The following is a 27629-nucleotide window of genomic DNA, read 5'->3' as shown; positions in this document are numbered from 1 at the left end:
GAAGGAAGGAAGGAAGGAAGGAAGGAAGGAAGGAAGGAAGGAAGGAAAATGGATTTTTGTGTGTGAATAAGAGACAAGACATTTGATAGAAACTCCGTTCAACCATAACATAACATGTGATTAATTTAGCTGACATTTTGCTTCACATTTCGCAAATATTTTCCACCTCCATTTTTGTTTACTAATATTAAAGTGACTTTAGTTTAGCACCACCTGCTAATTTAGCACCAAGTGAGATATAATTAGCCCTCAAAATCATCATCCAAGATATCAAGATAGACCTCATCCAATCCCAGGATGATTAGAGTAGTCTCAGTCCATCTGTAGGTCATCTCATAAATGTCAATTTAACTCAGTCTATAATTCTCCCACTTCTTACCTAATAGTGGCACGTAGTATAACAGCAGCTATGATTGTCTTAAGATAATCATGGTTAGGGATGTTTCTTTTTCCTATTAAAAGGATGGGGGCTGTTTTTACACTATTTATAGTTGTCTAGCATCTTACTTTCTCCTGTCTTTAGAAAAGGGGTCATTAGAGATGCCAGTGAATTCATTAGCCAATTCTCTTCAGGTCTCAAGGTCTATATTTGCCAGGCTAGAAACTTCTCTACATATCCATTTTTCCAAGCATTTCAGCCCCCACCTTTTGAATCAATAAGCCACATTGACAAAATTTTAATGATTCCCTAAACGTGTATGCACACCTGTTTTGAGTTTCCTTATTTTGCTGTAAAGCACAAAATCTACTGGTTCAGTAGTTTGCTTTGCTTCATTCTGTCTGAACTTCAGCTTTCTCCTCTAAGACAGAGTGGTCTTACTTACTGATTTATTTTTAAAGAAAAAAAATAAAAAATGAAAGAGTAAAATAAAATATTCATCTCTGTTAATAATTATGCAAAGGTTTAAAAGCCATAAAATTAGCTTGCAAAAAAAGTTTTGTTATTTTAAGCAAACTCACCTATGTGCACTAAAAAAGACATTTCAAAATGATAATCATGCACGAAAAGTCCAGCCACTATCCCAGGTTATCTAAATGTGTCTCTCAATGCTCCTTTATACAAGTAATAAAGCCTTCAATTTTGTGACCCCCTAAGCAAGGCTGATCCATTCAGCCTGCTAAGAAGTCAATTGTTTAACTATTTTCCTGTCCCAGCATTTCACCAAGGTTATAATCTATGTGAAAAGAATCCCAGGGATTCTGCCCAAATTAATTTACTACTGGGTATTTACACTCTCATTTTTCTCATACTTTTATTTTCCTGGTGTAATTGATATGTAATAAACGTAGGACATGTTGCAAAAGAAAAGCAGGTGAACAAATACTTCCAAATCCAGCTCCAAGAGACTTCCTTTCATCCCAGCCTGCTGGTAAGGAAATAGACTAGACCCACATTTTTTTGAACTCTGTCTAAACGGATAAAGCTTAGAAGGGATGTGGCATAGTTTAAGAAGAGCCAAACAGATTTAAATAGCAGCAAATTTCAAGTTAAAATGCAAACACACACACACTTTCTTCAAAAGCCAGTGGCACAATGATTGGAAGAAAGTAGATGAGATGGCTCTGGTTGTGTGATCCTACAGTGTTAAATCCTAAACCATCATGGATAATTAAGCAAATATTTAGGGTACACAAAATAGTGACCACATCACTTACTGAGAAACTTAACCTTAGTTTTCCAAATTTTAGAAATGGTTTCCTACTGTCATTTTGGACAATTATAAAGGCTGAAATGAATAAGAAATAAGAAACATAAAATTACTTACAACTGATCGGATGTTATTTTCTTTCACCAGCTTCAGAGATGATTTATAGCAATTTGCAAGGTCTTCCTTGTGGGAACCATTAATATGGCCTCTGGCTATTGGTCCTACAGTGTGGATGACATCTGCACATGCAAAAGGAAGAAGAAATAGCATAAGCAAGGTGTTTTTCACTTTTCACAAATTGGCACTTTATTTATTTTAGGAATTTGTGTTGGAGCCTGGAGCAAGTTAAGAAATATTGATAATGCAAATGCTTCTCTGGTAAAAGATTTTATATAGCACAGCCTCTTAAAGTAGACAATTGCCCAGGAAGGTGATCATTGTGAAAGGGCATCCCCTAGCAGTAAATTATGCCATCGTTATTGGTCAGATCCAAGTGAGACAGATTATAACACAAGATGTGAATAATTGGCACCCTGGCAAAAGACAAATCCGTGGTGGGAAATAAACTGAGAAATAATTGCCTGCAAAATGAGCATTCTGAATTGACATGGGAAAAGCCAATGCTATACATCACTTTACTTATAAATAAGACAACAGTTTTAGGCATTGTACACAATAATAAAAAAGGGCAAGTTTCTGAAAATGTGCCAAGATAATTTATAACAATCAGTGATTACCCTAAAAGGAATAACTTCAAAATATTGTTACCAGTTTTAAAGTGCAACCTACCAATCCTCACATAAGTGAGGTATGCTAGGGATAACACTTCCTAGAAATTACCTAGCTTCTAATTTTTACTATATTAAAACTTTCAAAATACAATCTATACCTTTCAGCCTTTATGTTTAAAACAAAAGATTATATATTTTTTTGTACATCAACCAGTCATTGTATTTTTTAAATATCTACACACACATAAATTTTTACATTTAGGACCATAATGAAATAGAACTGTTCTGGGTTTTTTTAATTTTTTTAATGTTTATTTATTTTTGAGACAGAGAGACAGAGTGTGAGCAGAGGAGGGTCAGAGAGAGAGGGAGACACAGTGTCTGAAGCAGGCTCCAGGTTCTGAGCTGTCAATACAGAGCTAGATGCGGGGCTCAAACTCATGAACCACAAGATTATGACCTGAGCTGAAGTCAGATGCTTAACTGACTCAGCCACCCAGACACCCCTGAACTGTTCTAGTTTTAAAATCAATAAGGATCATAAGAAAGAACTAAAATTATAAGCCAAATTATTTGAATGCCTAATAACATCTGCTTTCCAGTCTTATCTGTTAATCTGGATTATTAGCCCATTTCATTGATGTAAGTAACGACGACTAATCACCTCTGATCAGAAAGACAAATTTGGTCTAGTATTATCGGAATCATATAATGCAGTGAAATCATTTACTTTGATCAGTACCACTTAATTTCAACAATAATGACAAGACAAAAACACATTACAAAAGTGAGACTAGTTTTAAATTGCATAGGACATTTCACTAGCGAATAAGTCACTAAGGGTAAAACCTTTGTTGTTTGCCTGCTAAATACTGAGTATATTACTTGATGTTTGAGAAAATCCCCCAAATGTTGATTTCAACTTTTAACTCTGAAACAGTATTTAAACCCTTGTCAGATAATATTAAAGATGATATCTTGTGATCAAAATAGGCAGAAACATCACCAGTGAATTCATGCAGATATTCTTTCACAGGCAAACCTGGTTTTAAAGTGAGGACCGCTGCAATATAGGAGAGGACAGAGGGAGATTAGGTTATATTCAGGAAAACAAAACAAAACAAACAAAAAACCTAGCACACAGTGATATCATTTTTTTTGTAATAAGAGTAACAAGTAAGAGTTGTATATGTTGAAGCAATACAAACTCTGTACCATATGTCATGAATTTTTTAATGAATATTTCACATTAGCTTCCATATTGCAGTAAATGCTAGATGAAGAAGGAAGGTTGTATTTAGCTTTTCTTCACTTTCCCCTTTGTGACTACGTGTTTGTGCCCACCTATGATATTCTACATCCCCTAATGAATCCAAAGGTAGAAAAGCTGTAGAGTAACAACACAGGATTCTACAGAAAACATTTCCCAAAAGTGGGTACCATAAGATGTGAATTTAAAGGTCAGTTAAATTTGGGAATCACTGGGGGAAATTACATCAAAATAGCTACCTTAGTGCAGAACTTTTAAGACCTTTAGTATGCTACAATGGATTGTGAGTCTCCATGAGAGGGATACAAAATGGAATACATTTGACTCTTGAAAACTATGTTTTACAGAGTACCTCAAGGGACAATTTATCTTTGGGAAATGTTGTGCTGGGGCAACTCTGGCACCCTCACTGCCATTGTTGAGGGACAAGTCTGTGTTTTTTGGTTCCCCTCCTTCCCCATTGCCTTTGTACATCAGACACTTAATACATAAAGGAGCAATAGAATATGACCTTGGTTTCCTTATTTTATGGATGGAGAGGGTCAATAATAAGTGCCTCGTATCTGGGATCATAAAGATGTGTCTACTTGAGCCAAGTAAAAACAGGGCTTAGAGGCATTAATGGGAAGGGGAAAGAGAGAGAGAGAGAGAGAGAGAGAGAGAGAGATCATAAAAGGAGGAAATAGTGACATTTTAAAGAATCATTTTTCTTTGCTTTTTACTTTAGACATCATTGTCCACATAACAAATGGAATTTATGAAACATTATTTATTCCATTTTTATAGTTTTCTATTTAATTTAAAAGTCTGAAGACAAGCAGCCAATCAATGAGCTTCCTCCTCAACATGAAAATATTGATCTCTGTATTTTATGCTCTATATTAAACTTACAACATCCAAGATCAAGTGTTATTATCGACCAACACGATGACCTCTCAGATCCACAAAGCTGGAGGCAAATCAAAGTGAAGCTCAAAAATAAATTTCCTTCATTATTTTAATTGTTCATAGCACTTAGGAGTGACTCTTCTACACTGACAAGTTCCTCTTTTCCTGTTATAAAACTCGGTCAGGAGGTCATCTTTCCAATTCCAGCTCCAGCCCTGACTTGCCAAGTGCCCCAGATGAAGCCATCTTTTCACTGGTCCCTGCCTTGGGTTCCTTATCCATAAAACAAATAAGCTGCTCAGATGATCTCTGTGGTTTCTGCTGTGATGTGGACATCATTAATAATAGACTTTGTAATGGAGCCAGGTGGAGTACAGAATGATAGCTGGGCAGTCACAAGAAACCTTAAGCAGCTTGCAAGCTTTGTGAATATTAAGGATCCTGTTTACATATAAAAAATATTATAGACTACCCTTTCACGACAGTAGTTTCAAAATCCATTGATTGCAAATAAGTTAGAGACAAACAGCTATTATGTCAATGATGCTTTGCATTAATTTACATTTTATTAAACACAATAGCATCTTGATAGTGGACACATATATGTGAGATATATGAATTCAATCCATAGACAATGCTTTCACTGGTACATGAATATGTGGATCCCTTGGTATAAATAAGATCATGTAAACAGAAATGTTTAATTTGACTTCTGATGCATGCAGGGGTTCAATCACTACCACCACCACCACCAACAACAACCACCAGCATCCAAGACATCTTGAACACACAGGCAGGAATGACAGTCGTCATCTCTGCTCTGATGTGGCAAGCATACTACACATTAAGTCCTAAGATCCAATTATAAGTCAGAAGCCCCAGATCTGTCACTAATCAGCTGCATAACCTCAGACAAGTCACTCTTTGTGTTTCCCTCTCCAAAGGTAAAAGAAGGAGTTGAATAAGACGGCCTCTAAGATTCTTTGCTGCTCTCAAATGCAATTCCTCTTCTCTTTGCCTATTAAGAATTGATCTATAGATTCTAAGTAGTTTAATTCATTCTTATACAAATAAATGAGCACCAGTCATGGTTCAAGTTTCTCAAACATGCTTATACAACTAAAGTACAAATTGGTCCCATCCCCAGAGACAGTGTTTTAAACATTCCTATCAAAATTATAAATGTAGATTCATTTTGATCCAATAGTTCTATTTCTAGGAAGGTATTGTATATAATATGCTTACTCATATGCAAAATGGCATTTATACAGGTCATTTACTGCAACACTGTATATAATAGCCAAACATTGGAAACAACCTAAATATCCATCAACAGAGACTAGTAAAATAATTGTACTTTATACAATGAAATATTATGCTTCTGTGAAAAGAGCAACAAAGGTATTTGTATGTGGATATTAACAGGTATCCAAGATGTATTATTAAGTTAAAAAATATGCAAAAAAAGTATAATTAGTATGCTACCATTAGTGTAAAAATACCCCACAGGTGAAGGAAAGAATACATGTTTCTTTTAGCTATACCTGCATAAAATATCTCTGGAAGCATTAACAAGCAATTAATAACAGTGGTTTTCTACCAGGCTAGTGATAAAAACTGCAAAGATGGAGGCAAATATGAGGAGAGTTTTAATGTTTACTTGTTAGATATATGTTTTACATTCAAATTATATGGATGCATTACATATTTAATAATTACATAGGGCATTAAAACAAAGGGTAGATGGTTTATTAAACCATGTTCCTGGATCCCATCTACCATATCACTATAACATACAAGGACTGTTACTGTGCTTTATAAAGATGATCTTATATCACTACAAATATGAATGTGCTCTTAAATTAAAAAGATACAACTCCAAGGGATTTAACATCTTTATTATTTTGCTCTCTCAATAATCTCTTTATATAAAGCAATTATTTTCAGATAAAAGTAGGGTTTAAATGATGGACCAAAGGGCATTTTTCTCCTATATGTCTAGTATCTATCTTTAAAGTTTCACTACAGTTTTAATACGCAAAGTGAATTCCAGATACTTTACAGTGAAAATGTAGTACAGGGATATACATCTTAGATATCTCAGTAACCAAATAATTTTAAATAAATAGCCAAGAATTTTGAGAAATGAAAAGGACAATATAGAAAATTTAATCATTTTACCTTGTTCAGGGAACCAGAGTGGCAGAATAATACACATCAATGTGGGGAGATACAATATCACAATGACAATCTGATTATAAATAAAGTTTCCCTAAGGTGACTACTTATTTGAGGAAATGGCATACATCTGTAAATATAAAAGTTGACATTTTTACCATGGATCCCATTACTTTAACTTCATAGTTTGGTTAACTATTACATAAAAACAAACCAAACCAAAACCAAACCAAACCAAAACAACAACAAAAACCCAAAAACAAACAAATACGAACTACCCCAAAACATGGTGGCTTAAGACAGTTAACAGCCATTTTATCATGTCTTTTGATTTCTCTGGGTGCGAAATTCTGAAGGGCCCAGCTAAGGCAGCTGGTTTAGGGTCTCTCACAGGGTTGCTGTCAGCCCATGGGTGGCAGTGGAACACTGGGGGCTATGGAAGCTAAGAGCTGGACTAGCATCTCTCCTTCTTCATGTAGTCTCGAGGAGTCTCCATATGGGCTAGTCTGGGGTGCCTCACAACAAGGCAGCCTCAGAGTAGATGGACTGCTCACATGACAGCTCATCATTCCAAAAGCAAGTGTACCAGTGGTGGAAGTTACATCGCCCTTCTTCACCCAACCTTGGGAGTCACACAGAATCACTACTACTATCCCTATTGGTTGCAAGCATCACACAATTCCACCCATTTCAAGTGGAGACACAGATGGTAGGAATAACAAAGAATTTATGAGCATATTTTAAAATGGCCACATCACAGGACTTCCCCAGACACTTGGACTTTATTTTGGTTAGCATGTTTTTAAAAAGTCTTATGGTAGATATATTAGAAACTATAGAAAAGGCCGATATAATTAAATCTATTTCCATGCAGCTATTATAGAAAAGAGTAGGGATTCTTCAAAAAATTAAAACTAGAACTACCATATGACCCAGCAATTCCACTACTGAATATTTATTTGAAGGAGATGAAAACATAAACTGAAAAATACAACTGCACCTCATGTTCATTGCAGCATTTTTGATCTAAGTGTCCAAAATGGATGAATGGATAAAGAAAATGTGGTGTGTGTGTGTGTGTGTGTGTGTGTGTGTGTGTGTATATATATATATATATATATATGATATTATTAAGCCATAAAAAAGAAAAAAAGAATCCTGCCATTTTCAACAACATGGATGATCCTTGAGAACCTTATGATAAGTGAAATAGGTCAGACGGAGAAAGGAAAACGTCATGTAATTTCACTTTTTTAAATAAATGTTTATTTATTTTTGAGAGTACAAGAGGGGGGAGGGGCAAGAAGAGGGGGACAGAAAATCTGAAGCAGGCTCTGCACTGACAGTAGCGAGCCTGATGTGGGGCTCAACTCAGGAACTGAGAGATCATGACCTAAGCAGAAGTCAGATGCTCAACCAACTGAGCCACCCAGGTGCCCCTGTAATTTCACTTTTATGTAGAATCTATAAACAGTACAACAATAACAAACCCAAGCTCATAGAAACAAAAAACATATCAGTGGTTGCCAGAGGTAGAGGTTTGGGGCATGGGTGGAGTGGCAAAATTGGATGAACGGGGTCAAAAGGTACAAACTTACAGCTGTTAAATAAACAAGTCCTGGGGATGTAATGTACAGCATTGTGACTACCGTTTATAATACTATACTGCATGTATTAAAGTAGCTAAGAAAGTAAATCTTAAAAGTTCTCATCATAAAAAAAAAATTCTATTCTAGTATCTTCTCAGACCTATTCTCTTAAAAAGTCAGCTGCTTATTTAATAAAAGTCAAAGCTAGAGAAAGATTGGGATATGAGATTGATACGTTTATTAGTTGTAAATATAATCTAATTTGGAGATCACAGTGTAACTATAGCTCCTATGTAGAACTTCCTGGCCCCACACTAGTTTAGTTACTTCTTCTGTGCTAAAGTCTGGCAGGAAGTTGTGAGCAAAGGAAAGGGAAGGAATGGCTGCTATAGAATCAGCATCATATCTCCCTGTGAGCGATAAAGGTATGCGATTTTGATTTCCCTGAAATGCCCAGCTTCTCATTCAAGAAAGGATATGCAGCCTTCATGCCTTTGAAGTCCTTTCTTACACAAGGGAGGAAAGCCTAGAAAACAGCAATGCAATTTGTACATTTAATCAACGTTTCAAATGCAAGCCCTTGAAGAGGTATGGAAAATGAGATGGCAAGCCCTTTTGTGCTTTATCAGACTACAGTGTGGCAAGACAAATGAAAGCTGTTTTTCCTCATCTATTTCAAAAATCAATAAGCCTATAAATCACCTCTTTTGTTTTGAAGCTATAACCACCACCTTGCATTCCCCCACCTCATTTTGTCCTGGGAAATTAGTCTGAACTATATAGAAGAGGGGACTAGGAGAGGTTTTCTTTGACGGGGGTGCAGGGGACAGCACACTTTCATTTCCAAAAGTGTAAATTGAAAAATGTGTGATTGGAATGCCAAATAAGTATTGAAAGCAGTAGAATTATTTACAAAGTTTCAATCAGATTTATCCTTGGCAAAAAGGAAAAAAAAAAAGAAAAAGAAAAAGAAAAAAAATCAGCAAAGATATTCTGTGAAAAAATATTAGCATAATGAATTTTAAAACAAATGAGAGAGCACATATAGTTTGCTCTCATCCTTTCCCTTTTGAGAAGCGACTGTGCTACATTCAAACTGTTAATGAACAGTCAGACCAGTGTAGAATCAATTACATGTTGCTTTCATTCACTCCACTCTTGTATTCATAAGCATAATCGGTCCATCTAACAGACTGCATAATGATGCTGTGCCCTGTCAATCATATTCAAATTGCATGAATTTTAAGGAGAAAACCAATGCACAGAATTAAATTGATTTTCTTTTCTAAAGATACAACCACATATCCAAGCACTAAAGGTACTATTTGTAAATCTTATTGGCCAATTTATATGATAAGCACCACCACTCTATGACCTGGAACAGCACACTTGAAGTTCTGTAAATGGGAAATTGAATTACCACCTGATAGCCTTACGAAGTAAATGCTGCCTTTCCTCTCCATATAGGTCAATGTTTTCATATACACATTTTCAAAGCTTGTTTTTGTTATATTTCAAGAAACAATCAATTGTCCATAAGATGTTCCTTTTCAATCTGCAACGGACATCAGTTAGAATGTACTCAACTATCTCCCTGCAGTTTTCTAAGTTTGGGTTATTCTCTCATACACTTCTTCAGCTGCATGATGGATTTCTTTCTGTGCCCAGAAGGACTATAGTCATCCAGCTGTTTGCATGAGTTTGGGACAAACTACCACTTGCAGTGTTATTTTCTAGTCCCTTTTCCTTTGAGTCTGTGAGTTAACTATTTCTTTTCACTGTTTTTAGTTAGAAAGAGTTTTGGTTTACCTCTCCTAGCCTCCTTGGAACTATATGGTTCCCTCAATAAGATGTCTGTGATGGAGCACCTGGGTGGTTCCGTCTGTTAAGCATCCAACTTCAGCTCAGGTCATGATCTTGCAGCCTGTGAGTTTTGAGTCCTGTGTTGGGCTCTATGCTGACAGCTCAGAGCCTAGAGCCTGCTTTGGATTCTGTGTCTCCCTCTCTCTCTGCTTCTCCCCCATTCGCTCTCTCTCTCTCTCTCTCTCTCAAAAATAAATAAACATTAATTTTTTTAAAACAAATAAGATGTCTGTGTCTAAGATTAAATACACAGTAGCTAAAAAACGTTTGTATTTTGCAGCTGATAAAAGCATACAGAATGCACTGCCAAAGATTAATGAATACACCCAGGTCAACTTGAAGTTTGCTCCTATTTTTACATGTAAATGTGATGATGTTGCCACGTTTTGGACATCATGTGCTGACAGTATGTTTCATGCTTCATTGACTTTAAAGTTGTGAGGTTTTAAGCTTAAATTGTGGGGCTTAAATTATCAAATGTTATTTGAGCAATTTCCACTAAAATATTATCCTATATGTTAATAAATAAATAAATAAATGAAGGAAGGAAGGAAGAGGCAAAGCTCATCTTTAATAGTTTATTGGCTCTCCCTCTTCTGCCAAAAATCTATTTATGGTTGATCTTGCTGATGAGGCTGTCTCCTGTTTCAACTGGATCCCTATACATAAGGGTCCATTTTCAATAAGGGATTGAAATTTGTGTAAAAGGGATATCCTGTGGTCAGCCATTTATAGAATCTTTGAGATTCCACAGGGTATTGGGGGCATCTGCATTACAATAGTGTTATTTCCAACAGAGAGGCGTCTCATAAAGGCTGTGGGAAGCTGAATTATCTGCAAAAGTCTAACATTTCACATCATGTTAGAATGAACCAAAAAAGAACACATCTTAGAAGGAAGTGAGTCAAATACATGGCATTTCTAATGCTTCAGTAGCAGGGGTGAGAGGAGGTGGAGGTCCAGATAGACAATATGACTTTTTCAAGGAAGATAATAATGTCTTTATTCTGGTTCAAGGGATGGACAATTTGCAGCCTTTTCAGAGAGAGAGAGAGATGCAAAACCAGCACTTTTTTTTAAGATGCGAGGGGAAAGTAGGGTTTAAGAATCCTACATAGTGGGTAAAAATAAGTGAATGTTAGTCATCCCCCCTCCACCCCTCATCCCCCACTATAGGGTAATTCTACTAATGCAAAATCTAGGCTAGGAGGAAAGTGTGCGGTGGGGTCAACATCAGGACACACAAGTGATGCTATGGTTGCATGTGCTTGCTTGTCATCAGCCTTCCTTTATAGCTCCCTTACCAACATGAGTCTGGACAAGACAAATTCTTCTACAATCATGCACTCAGTCATTAATGTTGTCCTTTATTCGATAAATAAATATTCACTGAGAATCCACTGTGTGCCACATACATAGGGCAATTGCTCCATTCACTCTTACAAAACAGGTCTTGTGCTTTTCTGACTCCAGAACTTTCTGGTGTCAAGAGAGCCCCTGCATCTTTGCCTTTCAAAATCCTTTCCAGTCCATGAAACCCAAAGATAATTTATTTTCACTAAAGATCTGATCCATGGACACTACTGCATGAACTAATTTTCAACTTACTTCTTCTTTCATTGTCTCCAATATCACTTATGTTTGACCATATACATGATTTTTAACATCAACATTTCTGTACACACAACTAATAATATTCCATCAGTCAGAGCTCTCTAATAATATGATATTCTTCCTGAGGAGACAGGGCATTTCCTGTCAGGGGAGGCAATCAAATATGATTATATGTGCTCCAAGATTCTTTCTAATTCTGCAGTGCTATGATTCTGTATTTCCTGTCTTCATGTAGAGACTCCACTGCAGGGAACATGACAAATCTATGTCTGAGTTTCCCACAAAGCCAGGAACTCTATGGGAACAGTTGCTTAATGAATAATTAGTGAATTTGTGGGTGATTAAATAAAAGTTGGCCTGATACAATTGATGTAATCAGAGATGATATACTGGATTAGAGAAAACAATGAGGTAGAATGGCCAGTCTAGACAGAGCAAACAATGGAATGTAGTTATACTGGTTCATATCATTCAACATACATTTTTATGGAACTGAGAATTTGTTTCTTCACAGAAAGACTCAGCATAGTCTGATCAAAAGTTTCCTAATAAGTTCACAACAGCTGATAAAAAAGACTCTTAACACCATTACACTCCAACAAAAGCTATGAGATTTTTTTCCAAAGACTTTCTGTAGGGGGAAAAAGAGTGTGGTGACTCCTTTGCCTTTTTTTGCAAGAGATAACTAAATAAATGCATTTTTTAAATGTGTCATTTCCCTCATCTGCATACTGCTAATTTTGGAATAAATTTGCTTTGTTCTAGAGACTGGTTTTGGCTCTCAAATCACAAAATGGAAAATGATAGATTCTCTACATATTTTCTCAAAAATTATAAATCACTGTTCATATTTCTTTCAAAAGTGACATCTGGGTATAATGAACCTACCTCTCCATCAAAATAAACCAGGCTTAGTATCTCTCTGAGGCCAGTGCATTCAGAAAACAGCTCCAGACTATATGTGTACTGTACATTTACACTCTCATTTTGGTTCTGTTTTCATGGTATACACACCCACACCAGGCTCTACACTTAATTTTGTAAAGGAACACTTGTATTTAGAAAAAAAAATGAGAAGGACAGAATTCATTTAACATAGATTCTAAAAGAAAGAATATGTAGAAATTTCTATATGTGAGGCTACATTTTTCATGAGTTCATTTATACAAATTCAACAATATGAACCAAGGTTAAGAGAGGGTAAGAATGACAAAGATTTAAATAATAAGGATAATTTCACTGGGCATTTCCACAATGAGTGCTTTAGCATGAGCACAATAGGCTGGCTTATATTGCCCTGATTCCAGATCAGTCTACATTCCCACCTGCCTCTCAGCGATGGTTGGCTCATTGTGCAATAGGAGTTGTTTTCAAACTTTTTGATTTTAAGACCTCTTTACATTCTTAATAATAACTAAAGACCCGAAAGAGCTTTTGTTTCAGTGGATATATCTATCACACAAAAAAACAAAAGCTCGTACATCTTAACTATCAGGAAAATGACGTTATCACATGTCATGTAGCCTCTGGAAAGCTGTACTTCATACTCAAGACAGAAAGAGGATAAGAAATGTAAATAACTTTTGAGTATAATATGGACATCGTATTGACCTTACAAACCTCCTGAAAGAGGGGTCCGTGGACTACACTTTGAGAACTGCTACAGTGGAGTTTCTTGCTGGGCAAGAATTAAGTAATTAAGTTTCTCAGGATCCACATGTGAGAAACTTAGAAGACAATGGGGGAGGGGAAGGAGAAAAAAAAAAAAGTTAGAGAGGGAGGGAGCCAAACCATAAGAGACTCTTAAAAACTGAGAAGAAACTGAGGGTTGATGGGGGATGGGAGGGGAGGGGTGGGTGGGTGATGGGTATTAAGGAGGGCACCTGTTGGGATGAGCACTGAGTGTTGTATAGAAACCAATTTGACAGTAAATTTCATATTAAAAAAAAGAATTAAGTAATTAAGTGTAACTGTCCTTTCCTAATGCAAAAAGGACATCTCCAACTACTTGCCTGGTCCTCACATTTGAAGAAACAGTGATCTCTCTCAAATGTATAGGGAAAACCAGATGTATAGGACTTGTTAAGAAATGGTATTTCTCTGCTTCAACTTTTCTGTGAGTTATAGAATTTTTAAAAGAGCAATCTTACCCAAATGCAATTTTTGTCTTTTGCTCAATCTTTACAATCTATAGTAATATCTCTTTCCTCTTCCATGAGATGGTGATCAGATCACTTCTATTCACTAACTTCTCAAGAATGGAAGTACTTCTAAAATAAGCAGCTTTCAAAGACTCAAGAAAGTTTAAGATGACTGCTATGAGATCAATTGACTCTAGTAAAAAAAAATGATTCTAGTAGAAAAAGAACAGTTTTTTAATCAAGAATTCTACAAGACATCCCAGGATAAAGAAAAGAGGGAAACTTCAGGATCATGAATTCCCAAGGGAAATCATGAGGATGGTTTTACTTCCTCACACTCACTTCCTTGCAGAATGAGTTGGAAGCTTCTAGAGGAAAGAACAGCTAACATTAAACCAAATTGGTGGGAATTAAAAGGGAGTTAGATAATCAAAAAACTTAAAGGTAAACTGGCAAAGTTTAATGATGGTGTCAAGGTGGGTGGGAGAAAAGAAAGCGGGGAATCAGAATTTACCCAAAGTAACTTCACTCTGGGTAACTGAGGGGTGACAGGAATAGGAAAATCAGAACAGTAACTGAGGCCTGAATTACTGCAGTACTAGTTAAGCCTTCTGAAAATCTATCCTTAACATAAAAATCAAGTGCAAAAGGGAGCCAAAAACTAGTGAAAGATTAGTAAGAGAAACAAAAATTGTACAGTTGAAAATAATGAATTTTCCTGTTGTTTTTTTTTTTTTTTTTTTTTTTTTAACTTCTCTCCTTCCTCACCTACTTTGGGCCTCACACTGAATCACAGAGGGGAAGAGAATATATCACTCAGTCTTTAAAACATGATTCATACGGGACTTAGATTCAAAGAAGTCAGCATGTGCCTCTGCAAGATTATTTAGTGGAAACCATTAATGTAAAACCACACAAACCATAACAACAAAGAAACAAAAAAGGAGAACTTTTCATAGCCATTCAGATGACAAGAATGAAATGTTTGTCTGGGGGTTTTGAGAATTAAGCAATGGATATTAGATTTTAGAAAAAAAGAAATACCTGCAAATGAATAAATAATACATGGTAACTGATTCTCTAGTTATATGCTATTGTGTAGGCCAGTGAATAAAAATTCCACTTTTATCCAGAAATAGGGTGTTTTTGAGATAAGATAATTTGGTTGAAGATGTATTATGGTAAGAGAAATAAGTGAAGTGCAAGAAGGGATAGTTTGGTATGAGTAGTAGAATAATTGTTTTTTTTTAATTTATTTTTTAACATTTATTTATTTTTGAGACAGAGAGAGACAGAGCATGAACGGGGGAGGGTCAGAGAGAGAGGGAGACACAGAATCTGAAACAGGCTCCAGGCTCTGAGCTGTCAGCACAGAGCCCAACGCGGGGCTCGAACTCACGGACTGCGAGATTGTGACCTGAGCTGAAGTCGGATGCTCAACCGACTGAGCCACCCAGCCGCCCCTAGAATAATTGTATTATAGAACCATGTCTAGAGATATCAGAAAAAGATGGCCACTATAATTACACATCTTGGAATTATTATTAGGATTGTATCAGGAAAGAGTAAGAAAAGAAGTCTTCACATCTCAATGGAAAATCCCACTCACCAAATAGGTGAACTTGGGCAAATTACTTTTCTTCTTCTGTAAAAACAATAATATTTACTTGTCAAGTTTGACATGGGGAATAAATTAGGTATTATATGTGAAAGCATCAAGCACAGTACCTGCCATGTAGTAGGTTATGAACTCTGACTTGATTGACCTCTATTTGTACATAATTGCATTCACAATGTGCATAAATGGGATAATTATAGAATCTTCCACATTTAGTCAGTATTTCACCATTACATTCTCAAAATCCTTAACTATTCATATTAACCAATTAAGTCAGCATTTACATTTTACTGGCTTCTTTGCTTCCACTATTACTGGGATTCCTGGTCTTCTCTTTCTTTAACTTTTTTTTCCCCCTTTATTCTTTTTGCAGGGTATCCTTGAAGTAACTCTTTAAGAGATAATCTGTAGCTGGGAATTTTCCAAGGCACTGGATTTTCAAATGCTTTTAGTTTGTTTTCATCTCTGAATACTAGTTTTCTGGCATATATGACTCTAGATTTCAGTTAATCATTCTCTCAGATTTTTGAAGATTTTTCTTCACTTTCATAAGAAAAAGCCAATGTAATTTTTATACCTCCATAACTAAGCTGAATTTCTTTTCTTCTCCAGAAGGTTTAGGAACTTCCTTCCTATTCAATCTTGTAATTCAGAATTCTGTTTAGCTTCTTTCAATTTTTTTTAACATTTATTTATTTTTGAGACAGAGAGAGACAAAGCATGAACGGGGGAGGGTCAACGAGAGGGAGACACAGAATCTGAAACAGGCTCCAGGCTCTGAGCTGTCAGCACAGAGCCCGACGCGGGGCTCGAACTCACAGACCGGGAGATCATGACCTGAGCCGAAGTTGGCCGCTTAACCTACTGAGCCACCCAGGCGCCCCTGTTTAGCTTCTTTCAAGAAAGGAATTATTTTCCCTTTTAGTTGTGTAGTTATTACTACTCTTTAATTTTATCCATTCTTAACAGATGGGCTATAAATGTCTCAATTGTCCTCACACTCTCTCAAATATTTTGTCTGCTGCACATTCTAGAGTATTTCCACAACTTATTCTCTGGATTGGTAAGTTAGTTTTCAGTTACTTCCTTTCCATCAGGTATCCCTTGACTTGGAACTTTTATTATCTGATAGGAACACCTTTTTGTAACTTCTACATATATCATATATAATTTTATTCTCTCTACCAACTTTTTTAATGGATATAAGTCATTTTTCTGTCTAAGCTAAGATTTAGTAATGGCTAGCTCTTAGTGGATTTGAATTCAATTAAGGTACACCTTCACCCTTTCTGCATGATATCTCTATCACCCTGTACAAATTATATGTATTTTCATCACATTTTCATTTCTAATGAGGATAACCAATCCCTTGACAGGATTGATTAGGTATCTCTACTAAGAAAGAAACAAAACAAAACAAGCATTAGTAATGTGATTGACCAAATTATTCAAATAGACATTTTAGCAAGGAATGTATTCCTCATGTAGCTAACAACTAACTTATTGAAATTGCTAAGAATTCAGCTTTTTTAACGTTAAAAGGTATGATTTTATTTTTCTAACATGATAAAGCAACATATGCTATCAAGTTGAAAATATACACACACACAAACACATAGGGAAAAAAAGAAAGAAAAAGGGAATATATTCAGTATTGATTATTCAAAATATATCTATTCACAACACCTAACTATTTCATAGTGCTTCTTTTAGAACTGATGTGAACATTGTTCCAAGCCAGACCTATTTTAGACCACATTTTTTATAAATGTTATACATTTTAAACAAAAATTGGTTAAAAACTACCAGAAAAATAGTTCCAATGTGAAGTGTTGTTTTTAGATACCTAATTATTACACATGTGTTACAAACCCCATTTAAACTACTCAAACTAAAAGGTGTATTTATTTTTACCTTAAACATTAGATGTCTATGCCTTGTTACAGTCTTAACTGTCCAGAGATATTTAAAGCAGAAACACATAAAGCCACTGATTTATTTTCCGAAATATCCATGCTGGGCAACATTTTGAATACAGAAAAGACAATATCAGTAATATTTTTGGATAGAATTTTAAGTTTTACTGCTTATTTCATTCTGAAAGATGAATATTTTACTACTCTCTACGACAGTCAATGGGCTGCAAGAATATGTTTGACACTGCTGTAACAATAAAAACCCTAAAGAACAAAAAACAATGAAATTAACCTTTCTAATGGAATTATTATTGACAATTTTATCGATAAAACAATACAAAGGTTTCTATAGGATTAAACTAAATACATTGCTATTTCTTGTCTTTTAATATTCTTATTAAATAGAGAAAAAATAACAGTCACAAAAGGCATACAAACACAACAATTTATAGAATTTCATGAGGACAACATTGGTACCGTTTGAGGTGTATACTCTGGGCTTAAGAATCTATCTGTGGCCCAAGAATGTATGAGATATTCTCACAGCCATCACTTAGGTTCTAGTGAAACACCAAAGTTGCAGATGCTGAAAGCTTATGGTGGCATTTCTCTCACTGGCTCAAGTCACCACTGTCCTGAATATAACTAGAGAACAATGAAGTCATATTTGGTCCTGGCTGGGATGCTGGACAAAGCACAAAGGGCCAAAGGAGAAATAAAAACATTTTCCTGTTATTAGAAAATAAAACTGTCCTTTGAGTTTTATTGTGTTAGAAAAAGCATCTTCCTTCCCAGCACATGGCTGATTGTATTTGCAGGTTGTGATAAACCTGGCTTTGTCACATTGGTCCAGTGAAAGTTCTATGGGCTTACCAGATGTATAGACCCTCTCCCAAATCACTTACTTTTACTGATATCTTCCTTGTTATTCTCTATGACATGCTTTTGCCAACTTGTATGAATGCTTTCACTCAAGAAATAAGGCTTAAGAACAAAAGAAGCCAACACCCTACTTGATACCATATCCCAGTCCCTCCCATGCCAACACATTGGCTCTCCTTCAATTTTATGGACTTAGTTTACCATGAATTTTCCTACCCTGTGTGGAATCTGTATTAGAGTTCTTGAATGGAAGAGGCCTCTGAAGGTGATTCTTTGGCAAGAAGACCTCCCTATCTCCCTACAGATATTGTTTGTGGCTATATCCATGCCCTCACTAAATCCTAAACTCTTGCTAGGTCAACAAACCAATCTCTCATTTGGCACCTCCTTTTAAGTCCGGGTCAGTGGTTCTCAAACTTGAGAGTACATCAAAATCATCTAGATGGTCTATTAAACCATAGGTTGCTGAGTCACACTCCCAGAATTTCTGATTCAGCAGGTCTGGGATGGAGTGGGGGTGGGGCCAAGAATCTGCATTTCTAACAAGGTGCCAGGGGATTCTGATGCTGCCGGTCTAGGAACCACATGTTGAGAATTACTACTCTAGACCAAAACTGGCAGCCTGTAGTCTGTTACCAAATTTCTACCCATGACTTGGTAGTTCAGTTTGACTTGGCACCCAAGATTCTAACCTTGATTTGGCCAACTGGATTTGCATATCAACTGCATCCTCAGCTATGATCGTTGACTTATATTATTCTGTTGACCTGTGTAGCCTCTCTAGGCCTGCCACATGCCTGGTTGCCACACACTCTAATAATCATCTATAGTTTCAAATGTTCCCATGCATATAATCCAAAAGAAAATTGTCTTGTCTAATCTCTATTTTAGTGCTTATAAATCATGGCAAAAATCCATAAAGATAGCACATTTTGAACAAATATTATAGTAAGGAGCTCATTCTCAAATGTCAGCAGAATATTAATGACAGTAATTAATGACATTCACTGAAATTCTTTACATTTTAAGATTTGGGTATGTGTACACTAATTGTGAGAAGAAAGTAAAATTTGAAGAAAGTATTCTTCAGAGTTAAGCCAAAGAACAAGCAAGTCAAACTGAAGAAGAAAAGCTAGGTAGATAAATTGATTTTGAATAAATTCAAGAAGGGGTCAAAAAAGGGATTAATAAATGGTTGGAAAGAAAATATATAAATGGCCAATAAGTACATGAAAAGATGCTCCACATCCTTAGTCATTAAAGAAATGCAAATCAAAACTTCATACTCACTACTATGGCTTTAATCAAGACAGACAATAACAAGCATTGATGAGTCTGTGAAGAAATTAGAATTCTCATACAATGTTGGTGGGAATGTAAATGCTACTTTGGAAAGTAGACAGTTCCTCAAAATTTTGAATATAGAATTACCATAAGTCTTAACAATTCTGCTCCTATTGTCTCCAAAAGAACAGAAAACATATGTCCACACAAAAACTTGTACACAAATATCCATAGCAGTATTATTTATAATCAGATGTATACCCACACAATGAAATATTATTCAACCATAAAAGGAGTGAAACATTGATACATTCTACAACATGGATGATTCTTGAAAACATTATGTTAAATTAAAGAAGCCAATCACAGAAGGCTACCATTATAATTCCATTTACATGAAATGCCCCAAACAAGTAAATCCATACAGATAGAAAGTAATAATCAGTGGTTGCCAAGCCTAGGTACAGAATAGAGAGTGAGTGACTACTAATAAGTAGTCCTATAAAAAGGGGATTTATTTTGAAGGTAACGAAGAGATTCCAGAATTAGATAGTGGTTGTGATGGTTGTACAACTCTGTAAATATGCCAAAATCACTGAATTACGCACTTAAATAATCCACTAAACAAAAAACAAATGGGGAAAAATAGTGTTGGGACATGCCAGGAAATTCAGATATGTGTAGTTAATACATAAATGGCATTGGCTAAATAGCTGCTTAAGTAGCTAAAATGGTTGATTAACATTATGTCCAGAATATTTTAAAAACATGAAAAACAACACTCTAAAATAAGACTAAGGAAATTCAGTCTATCTAAGGGGTACTTACAGTGCAACTGGAACGGCTCAGGTAGTTTTTCCATTCGTGTCCAGTAGGACAGACCTGTGATCTAATCTCCTAGCAATAACTGAACAAAACACATCGTAGGGAGAACTACTTGCCATTCAGAACTGCCTATGACTCTAAGGACTGAGAGCCACTTCCATTTTTCACAAAGCCTGCCTGGATATTTCAGTGCAAACTAGTCAATTGTCCAAGCACTTAAAATGTATATGAAGGCCATAAATAATAGGCAGAGGGAGATAAATTATAGTGATGTTTGAAATCGCAAGCATTCAGTTCTCCCTCAGGAGATCTGAAGTCTTTACATGTGGTTATGCTAGGTGATCACAGGGCTTTCACCAGGAATAGAATTACAAAGACTCACCATATAAAGTATAATGTTTTGTTTTACAAATAAACTCTAGGGGCACCTGGGTGGCTCAGTTAGTTGAGCGCCTGACTTGATTTTGGCTCTAGTCAGGACCTCACAGTTCCTGATTTCGAGCCCCATGTTGTGGTAGGGCCCAGCTGGAAGTGCAGAGTTTGCTTGGAATTCTCTCTCTGCCCCTTCCCTGCTTGTGTGTGTGCTCCCTTTCTCTTCTCTCAAAATAAGTAAATAAAAACTTAGAGAAAAAAACTCTACAGAGAATCATATTTTCATGAGAGGACTTCAGATCAAACACTTGTAGGCAGAAGTTGCCAACTTCTTAGGAACTGAAAAAGATTTCTTTCCATATCCTTCTAGGAAGATTTTCAGAGCCTGTATGTTTTTGCCCCACGTTTGTTTGCCTTCATCAGTATGTCAAAGTCTGAGGTTTTATGTGTGTTTATACATTTGCATGTACAGTTAGCTTCATGCATAGGTAAAACAGGTAACTGTGATGTGTCTTAAGACATGTTGAGAAAGTTCCTGCATCCACTGGTGTGGTGAGCTAAGGGGTTTGGATACATCTCCCTCTCTATCTCTCCACCACACCTGGGCAGCACAGCCTGTCTTACAGAAGAAGATTGGACTTCCACAGACACTGAGATTGTGCAGAGAAAATAACAGCTGTTCCTTGTTGAGTGTTTACCAGTGACAGCCACTATTCTAAGTCAAAGTAATCTTTCCATAACTTTAGCACCCACCAAGACCTAGTATTAAATACAAGCATAATGAAAGCAAAGATGATTCAGTTCTGGTTCAAGATTGAGCAGATGGACATCTTTGTATTCCTCCTGCTCAGTGGCTTAAAATCCCAGACATTGTATATGACACAAATATAAGAAAACTCTGAAAACTGGAGAGAAGAAAGCAGGCCTTGGGCCCCAAAGAATGACATGGTGGTGAGTTCCCTGGATTTTCTTTCTTTCTTTTTTCTTGTTTCTTTTCTTTTCTTTTCTTTTCTTTTCTTTTCTTTTCTTTTCTTTTCTTTTTCTTTCTTTTTTTTTTTTTTTTTTTGAGAGAGAGCACACACAATTGGGGGAGGGAGGTTGAGAGAGAGAGAGAGAGAGAGAGAGAGAGAGAGAATCTCAAGCAGTCTCCACACTCAGCAAGAGCCCAATGTGGGGCTCAGTTCACAACTATGAGATAATGACCTAAGCCGAAATGAAGACTCAGATGCTTAACCGAATGAGCCAACCAGGTGCACCCCCCTGGGTTTTCTTTTTGCCTCATATATCCTGGACTGGGTTCTAGAGGAGCCACAATCCAGAAATACCAAGAAGAGGCAATAACAACAATAAGCCCCAGATTAGTCTGCTCTTTTAAAAAAAAACATGAAAGTGCTACCTAGTAAGACAGAAAGATAATAACTACCCCTTTCCAACAAAACGCCAGAGACAAAACCATGCCTCAAAGCTTACCCAGTTAGTAGAGGCCAAGTAGGGAGCCTTGATTTCCACCCTCATCCAGCTATAATTAGTTACTCCATGCCTAAATGGCATCAGAGAACTGTGAGTGGGAAGCCAAGATTTTTACCTTAGGCTTGTGGTAACAAACTCCCTGCCCTCCTAATGTCAGTGGAAATCATGTGGGGATCTTGGATTGCACTCCTACCTGCTTCAGGGTGGTGTCAGAGGAGACCACGTGGAAAGCTGGAACTTTCACTACCATTTAATAGGCATCCCCATTGCTGTGTCACTGGAGGCTAACTAGGGAACCCTAACAGGAAAACCCACCTCTTCCCAGCTGGGTGGTGTTAGCTGAGACCTAGCAGGAAACTAAAAAAATACCATCTCTGTCCAGCACAGACTTTATACTGAACAAAAGAAACGTGACACAAAGGAGTACATATATACTCTATGTGGTTCCATTTATAGTAAGAACAGATAAAATTAACAAATAATGAAAGAAGTCAGAACAGTGATTACCTTTGAGAAATGGGACTCACCAGATTGGGCACAAGGGAAGTTTCTGGCATGATGGAAATATTCTCCATATTGACTGGTGTGTATACATTGTCAGAACTCATCAAATTATATATTTAATATCTTTGCATTTCATTCTGTGTAAATTTTATCCCAATTAAAAAAAAAAAGTAAAGCATAGTAAGCAGTAGTTCCATGTATGTCCCTGTTCCAGTCTATGATTTTCAAGGCAGAACATAAGTAATGAATATTCATGACTAGTAATTTATGTCCTTATTCATATATAGGGATATTCCACATTTCATAGGGTAACAGAAAACTCAGGATAAATATTTGCTTTTCTAATTCTTTGTGTTTGGAAATGAACTCATGCACTTAATAAAATATTTATATCTAAGCTATATAATTTGAATTTTCTTTTCAAAAGAACCAAACATTTACTCTGCAGAAAAATGAATTGTTTTATTCTTGCTTTTCATCACACACATATACACAAAGTAAAGAGATGTCTTCTTATTAAAATCGTTTCCAGGGGGATGTTTAAGATAGTAATTTATACCTTTTAGGGGACTGTTTCCCTACAAGTTGCTCCATTGCCCAGAAACAAATAACACAAGGGTGACTCATTCCCTGAGGTGCGCTGTATTATCCAAATATGGCTACAACAATATCTTCCATCCAACATGTTCTTCTGGACTGTGATCTTGCCACTCCTTCATCAAGAGCTGGAGTATAGATCTCTTCCCAGTAAACCTCAGATGACTGTAGTGACTTGCTTATCACGAATAAAATGTGTTGAAGTGATGCTATGGGACTACCAATGAAAGGTGAGAAGAAGTCTTACATCTTTTGGAATATTTGCTTTCTGGATGCTCCTCTAGGAACTCAGTGCCATGCTGTGAGAATCCAAAGGCACACTGTATAGGCACTCTGATGGACAGTCCCAGCTGAGCCCATTCTGTGAGTCATTCCATCTCAGTCACCAGACATGTGGATGAAGAAGTCTCGATTCTAGTCCTCGATCATTCACATCTTTCCCAGTAGGGACACACACACTATCTAGCAGAGTTGAGTTATTTGAATTTCTGTCACGTAGAGTCTGTAAGCCTAATAAAATAGCTGTTTACTTATTCCACCCAGTTTGGGGATGGTTTGTTACACAACAGCAAATAACTGAGACACTTTCCTTTAATTCGTTTAAATCCAAAAACATGATATCATGAAGTTGACTCATTCCCTAACATGGATTATAATCACTTCTTTTTTTTTTTTTAATTTTTTTCTTAACGTTTATTTATTTTTGAGACAGAGAGAGACAGAGCATGAACGGGGGAGAATCAGAGAGAGAGGGAGACACAGAATCTGAAACAGGCTCCAGGCTCTGAGCTGTCAGCACAGAGCCCAACGCGGGGCTTGAACTCACGGACCGCGAGATCATGACCTGAGCCGAAGTCGGATGCTCAACCGACTGAGCCACCCAGGCGCCCTTATAATCACTTCTGAATGCATTACTCTGAAATGAATACAAGCACCTGGGGTTCTATATTTTATTTAACTTTTGGGTTGACTTGGAATCACATTTTAATAATATGGTAGTCCTTTTTTTAAAGTTCAACTAAGTCATGCCATAGTGTGTGCTGAAAATAGTACATAAGCTATAGCCTGGGGGGGGGGGGGTGTTGGAGGGGATGCATCTCAGTCTTGGTGTTTAAATTCCAGTTCTGCCATATACCATCTGGTGATTTGTGGTGACATTTTGAGCCTCATCTGTAAAATTGTCATGCTAATACTTTACTCACAAGGATCCTAGAGATTATTAGAAATAATGATTAAAATACTGTGCTTCACACAGGGTCTAAGTCACCAAATTTGAATCCATTATTATTATACTCCCTCATACATACAGAGCATTAGTTTATCTGTAGATTGATTAAAGGTTTATGTTCCTTGTCTAACTGGGGCCGTTCTGTTCTTTAGTGCAAAAGATAGTGCATTTGGCATCTCAGTTGCTGGTGGTCCTTTACTCGTATAATTGGGGCTCCTGGATAATTCCCCATCATTATTCAGTGGAAGCTCTTTCTTTCGTGAGCATTTAAGACAGCCATTATAGTATAGAAACTCCCTGAGAAATGCCGCCAGGAATTCCCATTAAAAAATCTAATAAATGTTTTCCAACTAACACATTATGTTCTGAATTTATAGGAACAATCTGAGCAAAAAAGGTCTTGGCAGTCATTTAACGGAATTATTACAAAGGCAAATTCATATGCAGATTATTGGACAGTATTCATTTTATCATACAGGAGGATTTTAAAATTAGTTTCAGAAAAAGGGCACTCCATAATAAACTTTTAATTTTAAGAGTTGCACAAGGTAAGGGCTGAAAATTACAATAGGCCGGGTACCATGTCAGCTCTGATATACTACAACACTTCTTTATGAGCACATTACAATTCGAAGAGCTAATAATAAAAAGAGGTGATGCTGAGATGATGAATTGATGCTATGCAATTAGACCTATTAGAATTCACAAGAGTAGACAGGCAATAATCAAACCTTTTTCATGCTGCCCATTGCAATTATCTTTGCACTTAAGAATCAACAAAGCACATAATGACTTGCACTCGATTAAGGGATTCATGAGAAATGGAATTTTAATTAGTGTGTAGAAAATTTGGGCCATTTGTTACTTTACAGGACAACAAATTGTGGAAATGAGTTGAGGAGTTAAAAACAGTCAGCAGTGATAGATGTTTTCTGATCATGGTGAGGAACTTAGACAATGGAAATTTCCAGTAGTTCCCCTCCTCCCCTGAAATTACAATTAACAAAGTGAAATTACTATTGAGGATGGAATAAGCAGTAAGTGGATTGTTGACATCATGGATGACTGACAAAACAGACATTAAATCCATTCCCAGTTTTGACTTTCCCAAGCCACAATATTTTGTTTATTTTACACACACCACAGACACACACACACACACACACACACACACACACACAAATATTCACTCATACATAATCCATATTAGAATCAACAACTGTCTCCTCATTGTTATATCTGCATAGTAAATTAAGTATATATCCCTAGGAGAAGTGGGATTATTAATTCAATATGGAATATTTCAAAGTTCAGTGAGTAAAGATGATGCTTAGTCAACTTGCAAATTTTTTTTGTTAATTATGAAAATCGGCTCTGTAATGGTTGTTTTTAACAATGTTTATTCATAAAATACAGTCACTCTTAATGTACTTGACCTTGGGCAGAAAGATCAAATTAGTTTAGTACATCTCAGACAGAAATAATAAGCTTTGGCATTTAACACATAAGTTAATGGAAATTCATTTTTGTTAAAAAATTCCTGGACTTTAGGTAAAGGTACCATGCTTATAATTAGAAAATGTCAAATGCCACTTTGCAATGTAGTCAGTTTAATAACATATTTCTCATGCCCAATTTACCATCTGAAAAGTTAGTCTAAAATACAAACAGTCAAGGCAACATCCACAACTGCTGCTGTACTCTGAATAAAAAGAAACAAAATAAAGACCGAGTACAATAGTCCTCCCCACTCAGTTCATAAAACAAACAGGAAAGGAAATCAATACTTATGAAAGTAAATCATTGAATCAATCCCCAAACAAAGGCAAATTGTCCATGAACAATTCTGGAAGTCATTACCTGCATCCTATTTAAAAATCTTATTTAATTCGTGGTTGAAATTTATACTAATTTGAGATGTAAGATCTGAATGTTTAAAATGTGGAAAGTATTTGAATAAAGATCTATCCAATATGGGACCTGATATTTTAATTTTTTATGACAATTTAAAAACTAAGTATGTTATTACTCTACTGAGAAGTTACAAATTTCCTCACTTCAACACCGGCCAAAGAATTTGTTGCAGAGATTGAAATTCTCCACCCCTACCTCTTTCTCATCTTCCTTCTCTGTAATAGGAACTTAGTATTTAGTTGAGTTTGTTGTTGCAAGAATAAAATATTATATTTTCCATCACCCATGTCAATAGACATGGTCATGTGACCAAGTGTTATGTAGAACCTCCAGAAAAGTTGCAGAATTAGAATGACACCACTTTGCTCTTCTAAAATTCTTTTCTTTCTTTCTGTATGCACTGACATATACAAACCTCATGATGGCTGGAACTCCAGAAGCCGTAGTGGGCCATGAGGTGGATCAAATATCATAATACCTTTTAGTTATGGGAAGTTTTACAATTTACAAAATTCTACCATGCACATTTTATTTCATGTGAATTTTACAAATTCTGCAAGATAGGTTACTCAAGTATTTGTTTCTTTTCTTTCTTGCATATGCTGCTGCTTCTTCCTGAGTTAACTGATGAATTTAAATGACATTTAAAAAATAGATACACTTAAAAATACAATTCAAACAAAGGCATCTGAAGGAAATAAACATTAAGGTATAGACCTTGAGCTAAGTTAAGTATTTCAGCTGGATGTCAAATTTAGTGCTGAGTTTACAGGCAGCCAAAGCAAGAAATATACAAGCTTGTCTGAAGAGACAATATACTTTTCTCTTAAGATGGTATTGAATTTAAAGAAAACTACCTTGTTTAACTTTCATGTAAGGGATTTTGGATGACATGGTGGATGTCTTAAATAGTAATTGTGCAAGTGATACAGAAATATTCTGTATAGAGACATTATATTATCTTCAAAGAAGCAGAGGGCATATAACTGTGTCTTGATTGGACCCAAAGTTCTCTCCATGTAGCTAAAATGGTATGACTGCAGCATAATCTAATTTTATATAGTTATATATTTTAGGGCACCTAAATGAATAAATT

At 36.1% G+C, this 27629-nt stretch overlaps 1 protein-coding gene across 1 annotated transcript in view; it reads right to left on the bottom strand.

Annotated features, from left to right (window-relative positions):
* The window catches only part of MACROD2 (mono-ADP ribosylhydrolase 2), a 2036271-nt gene that overhangs the window by 768804 nt on the left and 1239838 nt on the right, over nt 1–27629 (bottom strand). Inside the window, exon 6 of the mRNA XM_049650090.1 lies at nt 1767–1888. Coding sequence (XP_049506047.1) covers nt 1767–1888 — 122 coding nt within the window. The remainder of the gene's footprint in view (nt 1–1766; nt 1889–27629) is intronic.

The sequence above is a fragment of the Panthera uncia genome (genome assembly GCF_023721935.1).
Source record: "Panthera uncia isolate 11264 chromosome A3 unlocalized genomic scaffold, Puncia_PCG_1.0 HiC_scaffold_11, whole genome shotgun sequence".
NCBI lineage: Eukaryota > Metazoa > Chordata > Mammalia > Carnivora > Felidae > Panthera > Panthera uncia.
Note: the sequence above shows the minus strand (reverse complement) of the source record. Positions and strands in the feature narration are given on the sequence as shown.